The sequence below is a fragment of the Coturnix japonica genome, unplaced genomic scaffold (genome assembly GCF_001577835.2).
Source record: "Coturnix japonica isolate 7356 unplaced genomic scaffold, Coturnix japonica 2.1 chrUnrandom686, whole genome shotgun sequence".
NCBI lineage: Eukaryota > Metazoa > Chordata > Aves > Galliformes > Phasianidae > Coturnix > Coturnix japonica.
This window is the reverse complement of record NW_015440050.1, coordinates 1-13,232: the sequence shown is the minus strand read 5'-3', so window position 1 is coordinate 13,232 and position 13,232 is coordinate 1. Positions and strand designations below refer to the sequence as shown.

The 13,232-nt window shown below is 54.1% G+C and overlaps 1 protein-coding gene across 1 annotated transcript in view; it reads left to right on the top strand.

Moving 5' to 3' along the window:
- The window catches only part of LOC107307581 (sodium/potassium-transporting ATPase subunit beta-2), a 19,733-nt gene extending 9,677 nt beyond the window's left edge, over positions 1 to 10,056 (top strand). Inside the window, exons 3-4 of the mRNA XM_015851098.2 lie at positions 8,786 to 8,991; positions 9,940 to 10,056. Coding sequence (XP_015706584.1) covers positions 8,786 to 8,991; positions 9,940 to 10,008 — 275 coding nt within the window. The 3' untranslated portion in view covers positions 10,009 to 10,056. The remainder of the gene's footprint in view (positions 1 to 8,785; positions 8,992 to 9,939) is intronic.
- Positions 10,057 to 13,232: the final 3,176 nt, after the last annotated feature.

Below are 13,232 nucleotides of genomic sequence, written 5' to 3'. Positions count from 1 at the left end.
GCGTATGGGCAGCTATGGGGCAAGTGTAGCGGAGGCTATGGGGGCAGCTATGGGGCAGCTATGAGGCAGCTATGGGGAGCAGTATGGGGCTTGCTATGGAGGCAGCTGTAGGCAGCTATGGGCAGCCTATAGGGGAGCTCATTTGGGCAGTGATTAGGGCATGTTATAGGGCAGCTATGGGAGCAGCTGGTTATAGGGCAGCTAATGGGAGCTATGGGGCAGCTATGGGCAAGCTGTAGGCAGTTATAGGGAAGCTTAATGCGGGCAGCTACTAGGAAGCTTATGGGCAGCTATGGGGCATCATGGGCGCTGTGGGCAGCTATGGGGCAAGCTGTAGGCAGTATGGGGGCACGCTATGGGGCAGCAATACCTAAGGGAAAAGCTATGGGAGCTATGGTGGCAAGCTATATAGGGCAGCTATAGTCGGAAGCTATGGGGCAGGAGCTGATGGGGGCAGTTAGGCTGTCTAAAGCTTGCCCACATTATAGGCCACCCCCCCAGCCCCTATTTCACTCACACCACACCCTTCGCCGTGCGAGGTTCCGTGGGGCTCCGTGTTCTTCCTCTCCTCGGGGATTATGGCCTATTAGATGCTAGGGCAGGCTAGGAATCTATGGGGGCGGCCCACAGGATGTTGCTATGGGTGGAGGTTGTCGGACTGCGCCAGGAGCGGCAAGCTCCGGGTGGGGCCGCGGTTTTTCCCTCCCCCGCCCCCGATTATCCTGTAGGATCAGTGGATTTTGCGATCATAAGAGATAGTGGGGCAGGCCCCATAGAACACTGCCCAGTAGAGAGACACATAGGACCAGAGCGACCTAGAGGACCCAATAGGGACCCATAGAGACCCACAGAGGACCAGAAACCATAGAGACCCAAGTTGTGAGGGACCCATTAGGGACCATTAAGAACCCACAGAGACACATAGAGACCCCATAGGGACCCTAGGACCATAGGGACCCGCATAGAGACCCCACAGGCAGACCCAGAAACCATAGAAGACCCCATAGGACCCATTAGAGGGACCCTAGAAAGACCCACAAGAGAGACACTAGAGACCCACAGGGACCCTAGAGGACCCATAGGGGACCCCTAAGAGACCTACAGGGGACCCATAAGGACCCATAGAACCATAGGGACCTATGAGACCCATAAGGACCTTCATAGGACCCACAGAGACACCATAGGGGACCACAGGAGACCCCATGGAAGACCCATGGAGACCCATAGAGACACACCAGAGCGGCCTTAGAGACCCATACGGACAATAAGAGACCCATAGGGACCATAGAAGACCCATAGAGCCCATAGAAACCTATAGAACCCCTAAGGACCCCACAGAGACCCTATAGATTGTCGGGTGTTTGTGGACGCCCATTAGATTGGGGGGGGGCGGGGGGATTTGGGTACTGCCCGTTAGGAATAGAAGGGGAATTTGGGGTTCTGCCCATAGCATTGGGGTGGGACTAGGTTGCCCATGCTAGAGGGAGTTTTAGGTTGCCCACTGATTGGGGGGGGATTTAGGTCATGCCCCATAGACTAGAAGGGATTTTGCGGTCTGCCCATAGGATTGGGGGATTTGGGTTGCCCCTAGATTTTGTGGGCAAGTGTGGTGGGTCTTTCTGCCCAGTAATTAGGAGGGATTTAGGGGTCTGCCATAGATTGCGGGGGGACTTTGGGTGTCTGCCCCCAGATTGGGGGCAGTTTCTTGGGGTCCCTCTGCCCATAGGACTGGGGGGGATTATCTAGGTGTCTGCCCCCATAGGACTTAGAAGGGGGTTTAGGGGTACCTAGACCCATAAGATTAGGGGAGGGGATTTACGTTCTGCCCCATACGATAAGGTATTTCTTATCGGGGCAAGCCCATGTCCTATCAATGGCGTGTGTGCTGAAAGTACCAGCTGTATCCAATCAAAACACGAGGGGAGTAATTAACGTTAATTAATGGTTAATTAGGACGTCTAAGAGGGGGGGGGATTATGGGACCCCATTAGGCCCATAGAGAAACATGGGGGCACAAGTGTGGGGGGTGATGTCGAATCTCGTCCTGCTGCCTCTATGGGGGGGGCTGTGTACGGTGAGGGGGGGGGCTCTTAAATGGGGGGAGGTGTTTAAATGTGGAGGGTCTTTAAATGGGGGGGGGGTTCTAAATGGGGTCTTTTAATGGGGGGGAAGGGGGGTCTTATGGAGGTGGGAGCACTTAAATGGGGGGGGGGCTTAAATGAGGGGGGTCCCTTAAATGGGGGGGGGGAGGTCTTACAATGGGGGGCTCTAATAATGGGGTCTTTAAATGGGGGGGGGGTACTTTAAAGTGGGGGGGGCTTTAAGACTTGGGGGTGGCGTCCTTTAATGGGGGCGGAAGGGGGGTCTTAAATGGGGGGGGGCTTTAAATGGGGGGAGTCATTAAATGGGGGGGTGGGGCTTTAAATGGGGGGGGGTCTAAAGTTGGGGGGGTCCCTGGATAAGGGGCAGGTGTGGGGCTCTTAACAGTGGGCGGGGGTTGTCTTAAAGTGGGGGGGGTCTTTTGATGAGGGGGAGGCTTTAAATGGGGCGGGGGTCTATTTTATGGGGGGGGGCTTTAGATGGGGGGGGGTCTTTAAAGGGGGGGGAGTCTGACAAAAGGGGGGGGGGGGTTTGTCATTTAAAGTGGGGAGGAGGATGGGCTCTTTAAATGGGGGGGGGTCTTAAATTTGGGGGGTTTAATGGGGAGGGTCCTTAAATGGTGCGAGGTCCTTTTTAATGGGGGAAGGGGGGTCTTTAAAATGGGGGAGGCTTTCAATGGGGAGGGCTTTAAAATGGAGGGGGCGGCTTTAAATGGGGGGCTGACAAATGGCGGGGGGGGGTCTTAAAGTGGGGGGGGGCTTTAAATGGGGGGGTCTTTAAATGAGGGGGGCGGTCTTTAAAATGGAGGGGGGGGTCCTCATAATGGGGGGGGTCCTTAAATGGCGGGGGAGGGAAGAGAGTTGGGGGGCGGGGTCTTTACATGGGGGTGGGGGGTGAGGTTTAAGTGGGGGGGGCTATTAAATGGGCGGTGAGGGGGTCTTAAAGTGGGTGGGGGTCTTTATATGAGGGGGGGGGTTATAATTGGGGGGGGGGTCCTGGATGGGAGAGGGGTGGGCTTAAAGATGGGGGGGCGGGTCTGTCCAATTTGGGGGGGTCTTATTAACATGGGAGGCGGGGTTCTTAAATGGAGGGGGGCGTCCGAATAATGGGGGGGCGGGGGCTTTAAATGGGGGGGGGTCTTTAAATGAGGGGTGGATCTCAATATGAGGTGGAGGTCTCCATAATGGTAGGGGGTCCCATACTACATGGGGGCCTGTAGGGGCCATAATAGGGGGGGCCGGACGACCGGTCCCGAATAATAGGGGGGGTACTCTTCAATATGAGGAGGGTCTTTTAACATGGGGGGTTCCTTAAATTGAGCGAGGGGGTCTTTATGGGGGGGGAAGGGGGGCTTAAATGGGGGGGGCTTTTAGATCGGGCGCGGGTCTTTTAATTGAGAGGGGGGGCTTTAAATTGGATGGGGGTCTTAATGCGGGGGGGTTTAAATGGGGCGGGGTTCCAATAATGGGGGGTGGGTCTTTAAGATGGGGGGGAAGGGGGGTCTTAATGGGGGGGGCTATTAAATGGGCTACCTCGCCGCTCTCTCCAATAATAGGGGGGTGGGTCTATTAGTGGGGGGGGAAGGAGGCGGTTCTTAAAGTGGGGGGGGTGGCTTTAAATGTGGGGGTCCTTAAATGGGAAGGGGTGGGGCTTTAAATGGGTGGGGTCTTAAAGGTGGGGGGTTCCCATGGATAAGGGGGGTGGGGGCAGGTCTTAAAGTGGGGGAGTCTACAAATAATTGGGAGGGGGGCTGCATTATGGGTGACGGGGGGGGCTTTAAATGGGGGGGGTGAGTCTTAGAAGGAAGTGTGGGGGGGGGGGCTTTATAAATGGGGGGGGGGGCCTTAAATGAAGGAGAGGCAGGTCTATTTAAATGGGCGGGGGTCCATCAATAATGGGGGGGGGTCTTAAATGGAGGGGGGGCGAAGGAGTTGGGGGCGGGGGGGGGCTCTTTAACATGGAGGTTGGGGGGTTTAAGTGGGGGCGGGGTCCTTTTAATGGGTGGCGGTCTTTATATGAGCGCGGGGGGGGCTTTAAATGGGGAGGGCGGAGTCCTTAAATACGGCGGGGTGGGGCGGGGCTCTTAAAAGGCGGGGGGTCTCTAAAATGCGGGGGGGGGATTAATGGGGGGGAGTCTTTAAATGGGGGGAGGTTCCAATAATGGGGGGGGTCCCGCCAATATGGGGGGTTTGTAAATGGGGGTTCTTAATGGGGGGAGTCTTAACATGGGGGGTCTTTATATGGGAGGGGTCCAATAGGGTGGGGGGTCCTCAATATGGTGGGGGTCTTAAATGGGGGGGGGGGCTTTAAATGGGGGGGGGTTCCATTTAATAAAGGGCTTGAATAATTGGGGGGGTCCCAATAACTGCGAGGGGGGTCTTTAAATGGGGGGGGATGTCTTAAATGGAGGGGCCGGGTCCAATATGGGGTGGGGGGTCCTAATCGGGGGGGCTCTTTATAGGGTGGGGGGTCCTTTAATGGGGGAGTACCCCAATTAATGGGGTCCAATTAAACGAGGAGGGAGTCCTTCAATAAATGGGGGGGGGGGGGTCTCAATATGGGGGCGTCTTTAATGGGGGGGAGGCCCCGGACTGTAGTGGTCAATAAAGGGGGGGCTCCATTTAGTCCTTTATAATGGGGATGGGGGGGGGTCTTTTATTTAGGGGGTTCCTTAAAATGGGGGGGTCTTCCAATCAATGGGGAGCCAACAGGTGTGGCCTGGTCACATCAGAGGAGGGGCGGCCAGGCGAGATGGGTATAATAGATGAGCGAACGGTCTATTAATATGTTGGGGGCGGCGCGTCTCTCCTCCATAATGGGGGCCTTAATCATGCGGGGGGGTCTCCTTAAATGGGGGGGGTCTTTTTAGAATTGGGGGGGGTCCTATACATATGGGGGTCCCCTTAAGTATGCGGGGGGGGGTCTCCATATGGGGGAGGAGTCCGTCAATCATGAAGGGGGCAGGCCCATGTTAATAAGGGGCTCGCAAATAATGGGGGGAGTCTCCATAAAAGCGGGGGGGTCCTCATAACCGAGGAAGGAGGAGGTCGCCCAATGATGGGGGGGTCCCAATAATGTGGGGGGGGGAGGTTCAATATTGCGGGGTCTTTAATGGGGGGGGTGTCCTTAAATGGAGGGGCAGTCCAATTAAATGGGGGGGGGGGTTTAGATGGAGGGGGTGTCTTTAAAATGGGGCGGGAGGTCCCAATAACATGGGTGGGTCCATAAATGGGGGGGTCTTAATATGGGGGGGGTTCCTTAAATGGGGGGGGGGTCTTTAAATGGCGAGGGGTCCTACTAGATGTGGGTTTAAATATGGGGGAGGTCTTTATAGATTGGGGACGGTCCTTCATAATGGGGGAGGGGTCTTATAATTGGGGGGTGGTTCCAATATGGGCGGGGGGGCCTTTAATCTGGGGAGGGGTGATATTAATATGGGGGGGAGTCCCTTAAATGGGGGCGGTCCATAAATGGGGGGGGGGCCTTTAAATTGGGGGGGGCGGTCCATAATGGGCGGTCCCATAAATGGGGGGGTCTTTAAATGTGGGGGGGTCCAATAAATGGCACCTGGGGGAGGTCCCATATTACACGCCCCCCCCAGCCCATTGTATTCCAGCCCCCCCCCCCCCATCCCAATCGCATATGGGGGGGGTCGCCGCTGCCCCCCGTATGTCCACCGCGGCCTCGTTGTCCTTTTATCACTTTGCATAAGCTCCAATGTGGGGGAGGCGCTTGCTGAGCCCACAATGGGGTCCTGCACGGCGGCGCATTGTAAGGCCAGGTATTGGGGGGGGTGGGGGGGCCGCTTTAAATGGGGAGGCGGCTTTAAATGGGGGGTAATGGGGGGATATGGGGATATGGGGGGATATGGGGAGGTAATTAGGGGCTATGGGGGGTTCATGGGGGGAATACTAGGGTGGCGACTATGGGGGGTAAATGGGGGGGGGGCTTTTTAAATGGGGGATATAGGGGGATATGGGGGGGATTGGGGGGATATAGAGGGGGATATGGGTAATATGGGGAGTTAATGGGGAATATGGGGGGATATAGGGGATGGGGGTAATAGGGGCGTTATGGGGGGGATATTGGGGGGCTTTAAATGGGAGAGGGGGCTTTAAATGGGGGGTATATGGGGGGGATTTTATGGGGGGTTATGGAGGGTATAGGAGAGGGTATGGGGGGATATTGGGCGGGGGGGCTTTAACAATGGGGGGTAATGGGGGGATATAGTGGGATATAGGCGGGCATATGGGGGGATATGGGGGGATTATGGGGGTAATGGGGGTATGGGAGGTTATGGTGGATATAGGGGGATATGGGGTTATGGGGGCGGTAACGTGGGGCATATGGGAAGGAGTCTGGTGGATCATGGGAGGGATTATGGGAGGTTGATGGGGGATATGGGGGTAATAGGGGAGGCTATGGGCCGGGGGTTAATAGGGGGTATGGGGGGGTATGGGCGGCGATTGGGGGGAATAAGGAGGGATATGGGGGTATATAGGGGGATTGGGGGGATATGGGGGGGTTAAATTGGCGCGGGGGGCTTTTAAATGGGGGAGGTAATAGGGGATATAGGGGGGCATATGGGGGTTATGGGGATAATGGAGGGGAAATAGGGGGATATGGCGTATTATGGGGGGGTATGGGGGTTATGGGTAGGCTAATGGGGTTATTAGGGAGGGATATAGGGAGGGAAATAGGGGGAATGGGGGTATATGGAGGGGATAATAGGGGGATATGGGGGGATATGGGGGGTAATGGGTTATAGGGAGGGATTAAGGGGTTAATAGGGGGCTATGGGGTTAATGGGGGGATATAAGGGGGTTATGGGATATATGGCGGGGATATGGGATATGGGGGATATGGGGTTATGGGGGGATATGGGGATATGGGATATGGGGTATATTAGGGGTATAGGGAAATAGGGATATATGGGGGGGATATAGGGGGATATAGGGGATATAGGGGGGATATTGGGGGATATAGGGGGGATATGGGGGGTAATAGGGGGCTATGGGGAGGGTATGGGGGGGATTATTAGAGGGGATATGGGGGATATGGGGGGTTAAATGGGGGGCTTTAAATGGGGAGGATAATGCCGGGATTGGGGGATATGCGGGGTAGGGGGGGATTAATGAGGGGGCTTTAAATGGGGGGGTAATTGGGGGATATTAGGGGGGAATATGGCGGTATATGGGGGGAAAATAGGGGGGATATGGGGTTATGGGGGGTTATGGAGGGATGATGGGGGTATATGGGAGGGATATAGGGGGCGATATAGGGGGCATATGGGGGGTTATGGGGGGATATGGGGGATATGGGGAAATAGGGGGGATATGGGGGGTTGTATGGGAGTTTATGGGGGCATCCTGTAATAAGGGGGCTATGGGGGGGTTATGGGGGATATGGGGATATGGGGGGATTAAAATTGGGGGGGAGCTTTAAATGGGGGGGGCTAATTGGGGGGATATAGGAGGGGACTATGGGGGATGATGGGGGGGGATATGGGGATATGGGGTATGGGGGATATGGGGTATGGGGGATATGGGGGTATATAGGGGGAATATGGGGGGATATGAGGGGACATAGGGGGGATATGGGGATATGGGGGGACATTGAGGGAGGGTATGGGCCGTCATATGGGGTTTAGGAGGGATATGGGGGGTATAGGGGGTATATATAGGGGGGATATGGGGATAGGGGGGGATATAGGGGGATATGGTGACGCGGAATAGGGGGGGAATATAGGGGATATAGGGAGAGAGGGGTATGTGGGTATATTGGGGGATATAGGGGGATAGGGGGGTTATGGGGGTTATGGGGGGGATTATGGGGGATATTAGGGGGGTAATGGGTGGAATGGGGGGATATGGGGGCGTAATTAGGGGGGCACATTGTAATGTGCAGGGTTGGGATATGGGGGTTAAATGGGGGGGGGGTTTAATGGGGATATGGGAGTGATAGGGGGATATGGGGGGTGTATGGGGTTCATGGGGGGATATGGGGGGATATAGGGGGGATATAGGGATTTATGGGCGGGTTTTTGGGGGGATATAGGGGGGGATATGGGGGGGATATGGGGGTTTATGGGGGGATATGGGGCGGTTGATGGGCGGACTGTTATTAGGGGGATATGGGCGGAGAATAATGGGGCGGATTTAAAGGGGATATGGGGGGGCATATGGGGGGATATGGGGATATTGGGGGAATATGGGGATATGGGAGGTTATGGGGGATATGGCGGGGTTTAATTGGGGGGGGGGCTTTTAAATGGGATCGGCGGTAATGGGAGAGGATTATAGGGGATATGGGGGGCATATGGGGGGTATGGGGGGGATTATGCGGGGGATAATGGGGGGAACTATAGGGGGGATATGGATATCATTGGGGGTACTATGGGGGATGGCGGGACTATGGGATGGTTTATGGGGGGGATATGGGGGATATGGGGGATATGGGGGGATTTTGGGGATATAGGGGGTAATAGGGGGTTATTGGGGTATATGGGGGATTTGGGGGTAATCGGGGCTTTGGGGGAGGGTATGGGGGATATAGCGGGGGATATGGGCGGGATATGGAGGGGTTAAATGGGGGGGGGCTTTAAATGGGGTAATGCCTATATCCCCCTATATCCCCCTATATCCCCCTATATCCCCCTATATCCCCCTATATCCCCCTATATCAGCCTACAATGACAGCGTCCAGGCCTCCCGCAATGCAGCCTGTACCCCGGGTCGTTATAACGAGCAGCCGGACGATGGGGTCCCTAATTACCCTAAAAGAGCCTGTAGGTTCAATCGATCCATATTGGGACCCTGCTCTGGGTTGGGGGAGGCTGATGACTACGGATATGGGGCAGGGAGACCCTGCGTCCTCATCAAGGTTAATAGGGTGAGTATGGGGGGGTATATGGGGTAATGGGGTCAGTGGGGCCATTGGTGTCAATGGGGCTATTGGGGTCAATGGGGCCAATGGGGGCATTGAGGTCAGTGGGGGTAATGGGGTCAATGGGGGTAATAGGGTTAATGGGGGTATTGGGGTCAATGGGGCTATTGGGGTCAATGGGGTGAGTGGGGGTATTGGGGTTGATAGGGTCAATGGGGCCAATAGGGTCAATGGGGCCATTGGAGTCAATGGGGTGAGTGGGGGTATTGGGGTCAATGGGGCCATTGGAGTCAATGGGGCCATTGGAGTCAATGGGGTCAATGGAGTCAATGGGGTCAATGGGGCCATTGGAGTCAATGGGGTCAATGGGGCCAATGGGGCCATTGGGGTCAATGGGGTCTGTGGGGCCAATGGAGTCAATGGGGTGAGTGGGGGCATTGGGGTCAATGGGGCCATTGGGGTCAATGGGGTCAGTGGGGTCAATGGGGCCACTGGAGTTAATGGGGTCAATGGAGTCAATGGGGTCAATGGGGCCATTAGGGTCAATGGGGCCAATGGGGCCATTGGAGTCAATGGAGTCAATGGGGTAATGGGGGCAATGGGGGCTATGGGGGTTATGGGGTCAATGGGGCCATTGGTGTCAGTGGGGACAATGGGGTCAATGGGGTCAATGGGGTCAATGGGGCTATTGGGGTCAGTGGGACCATTGGAGTCAATGGGGCCATTGGAGTCAATGGGGTCAATGGAGTCAATGGGGTCAATGGGGCCAATGGGGTCAATGGGGTCAATGGGGTCAATGGGGCCAATGGGGCCAATGGCGTCAATGGGGTCAATGGAGTCAATGGGGCCATTGGAATCAATGGGGGCTGTTGTTATGAATGGGCCCATAGTTATGAATGGGGCCCATTTTTATGAATGGGGCCAGGTGTGAATTTAACCCTTTCCTTCCCGCAGGTCATTAATTATTTCCCGGGGATGAATAAAAGCATCAACGTCGTCTGTGCCGCAAAGGTGACCCCATAGCGCCCCATAGCGCCCCATAGAGCCCCATAGCGCCCCATAGCACCCCATAGAGCCCCATAGAGCCCTATAGAGCCCCATAGCGCCCCATAGCGCCCCATAGAGCCCCATAGAGACCCATAGAGCCCTATAGAGCCACATAGAGCTCCATAGAGCACCATAGAGCCCTATAGAGCCCCATAGAGCCCCATAGAGCACCATAGAGCCCCATAGCACCCCATAGAGACCCCATAGAGCCCCATAGCACCCCATAGAGACCCCATAGAGCCCCATAGCACCCCATAGAACCCCATAGCACCCCCTATGGGTCACCCCATAGCGCCCCATAGCGCCCCACAGCACCCCATAGCGCCCCATAGCGCCCCATAGAGACCCATAGAGCCCCATAGCGCCCCATAGAGACCCATAGAGCCCCATAGAGACCCCATAGTGCTCCATAGAGCCCCATAGTGCCCCATAGAACCCCATAGAGCCCCATAGCGCCCCATAGTGCCCCATAGAGCCCCATAGCGCCCCATAGTGCCCCATAGAGCTCCATAGAGACCCCATAGAGCCCCATAGCGCCCCATAGCGCCCCATAGCACCCCATAGAGCCCCATAGCGCCCCATAGCGTCGCATAGCACCCCATAGCGCCCCCTATGGGTCACCCCATAACATCACCCTATAGCACCCCATAGCACCCCGTAGTACCCCATAGCATCCCCTATGGGTCACCCCATAACGTCACCCCATAACACCCCCTATGGGGCACCCCATAGCATCACCCCATAGCGCCCCATTGTCCCCATTGTCCCCATTGACCCCATTGACCCCATTGTCCCCATTGTCCCCATTGTCCCCATTGACCCCATTGTCCCCATTGTCCCCATTGACCCCATTGTCCCCATTGTCCCCATTGTCCCCATTGATCCCAGTGTCTTCAGTGTCCCCCAGTGCCCCCATTGACCACATTGACCCCATTGACCCCATTGTCCCCATTGACCCCATTGACCCCATTGTCCCCATTGACCCCATTGACCCCATTGTCCCCATTGACCCCATTGTTCCCATTGATCCCATTGTCCCCATTGACCCCATTGACCCCATTGACCCCATTGACCCCATTGTCCCCATTGTCCCCATTGACCCCATTGTCCCCATTGTCCCCATTGACCCCATTGTCTCCATTGACCCCATTGTCCCCATTGATCCCATTGTCCCCATTGTCTCTGGTCTCTCCCCAGCGGCCGCGCTCAAAGGGTGACCTGGTAAGGGGGGGGGGGACCCCAAAATCTGCCCCAAAATCCCATAGTTTCACCCCAAAATCCCATAGTTTCACCCCAAAATCTGCTGATTTCACCCCAAAATCTGCTGATTTCACCCCCAAATTAGGTGCTTTTGCCCCAAATTATGCTGATTTCACCCCAANTTTCACCCCAAAATCTGCTGATTTCACCCCAAAATCTGCTGATTTCACCCCCAAATTAGGTGCTTTTGCCCCAAATTATGCTGATTTCACCCCAAAATCTGCTGATTTCACCCCAAAATCTGCTGATTTCACCCCCAAATTAGGTGCTTTCGCCCCAAATTATGCTGATTTCACCCCGAAATCTGCTGATTTCACCCCCAAAATACACTGATTTCACCCCCAAATTAGGTGGTTTCACCCCAAATTATGCTGATTTCACCCCGAAATCTGATGATTTCACCCCCAAAATACACTGATTTCACCCCAAATCTGCTGATTTCACCCCCAAATTTGGTGCTTTCGCCCCAAATTATGCTGATTTCACCCCAAAATCTACTGATTTCAACCCAAATCTGCTGCTTTCGCCCCCAAATTCTAATGATTTCACTGCAAAATCTGCTGGTTTTACCCCAAAATCTGCTGATTTCACCCCAAAATCCTGTTGGGTGCCCCAAAATCTGCTGGTTTTACCTCAAAATCTGCTGATTTCAACCCAAATCTGCTGCTTTCACCCCCAAATTCTGCTGATTTCACCCCAAAATCTGCTGATTTAAACCTAAAATCCTGCTGATTTCACCCCAAAATCTACTGATTTCACCCCAAAATCTGATTGTTTCACCCCAAAATCTGCTGATTTCAACCCAAATCTACTGCTTTCACCCCCAAATTCTAATGATTTCACTGCAAAATCTGCTGGTTTTACCCCAAAATCCTGTTAGGTGCCCCAAAATCTGCTGGTTTTACCCCAAATCTGCTGATTTCACCCCAAAATCCTGTTGGGTGTCCTAAAATCTGCTGGTTTTACCTCAAAATCTGCTGATTTCAACCCAAATCTGCTGCTTTCACCCCCAAATTCTGCTGATTTCACCCCAAATTCTAATGATTTCACCACCAAAATCTACTGATTTCACCCCAAAATCTGCTGCTTTCACCCCAATATCTGCTGATTTCAGCCCAAAATCTGATGGTTTAATCCCAAAATCTGCTGATTTAAACCCACAAACCTGTTGGCTGCCCCAAAATCTGCTGATTTTACCCCAAAATCTACTGATTTCACCCCCAAATCCTGTTGGCTGCCCCAAAATCTGCTGATTTTACCCCCAAATCTCATAGTTTCACCCCTAAATCTGTTGCTTCCAGCCCAAAATCTGTTGATTTCAACCCAAAAATCAGTTGGGTGCCCCCAAATTTGCTGATTTCACCCCAAATTCTAATGATTTCACACCCCCAAATCTACTGATTTCACCCCAAAATCCTGTTGGGTGCCCCAAAATCTGCTGGTTTTACCCCAAAATCTGCTGATTTCAACCCAAAATCTGCTGATTTAAACCTAAAATCCTGTTGGATTTCAGCCCAAAATCTGATGGTTTAATCCCAAAATCTGCTGATTTCAACCCACAAATCTGTTGGCTGCCCCAAAATCTGCTGATTTTACCCCCAAATCCCATAGTTTCACCCCAAAATCTGCTGATTTCAACCCCAATTATGCTGATTTCAGCCCAAAATCTGCTGATTTCAACCCCAATTATGCTGATTTCAGCCCAAAATCTGCTGCTTTCACCCCAAAATCTGCTGCCTGTCCCCATTGACGTCCCCATTGATGTCGCCATTATTGTCCTCATTGAGTGACCCATTGATGTCCCCATTGTGTGCCCCATAGATGTCCCCATTGACCCCATAGATGTCCCCATTGACCCCATTGTGTGCCCCACTGTGTGCCCCATAGATGTCCCCACTGACACCCCATTGACCCCATAGATGTCCCCCCCCCACATATCA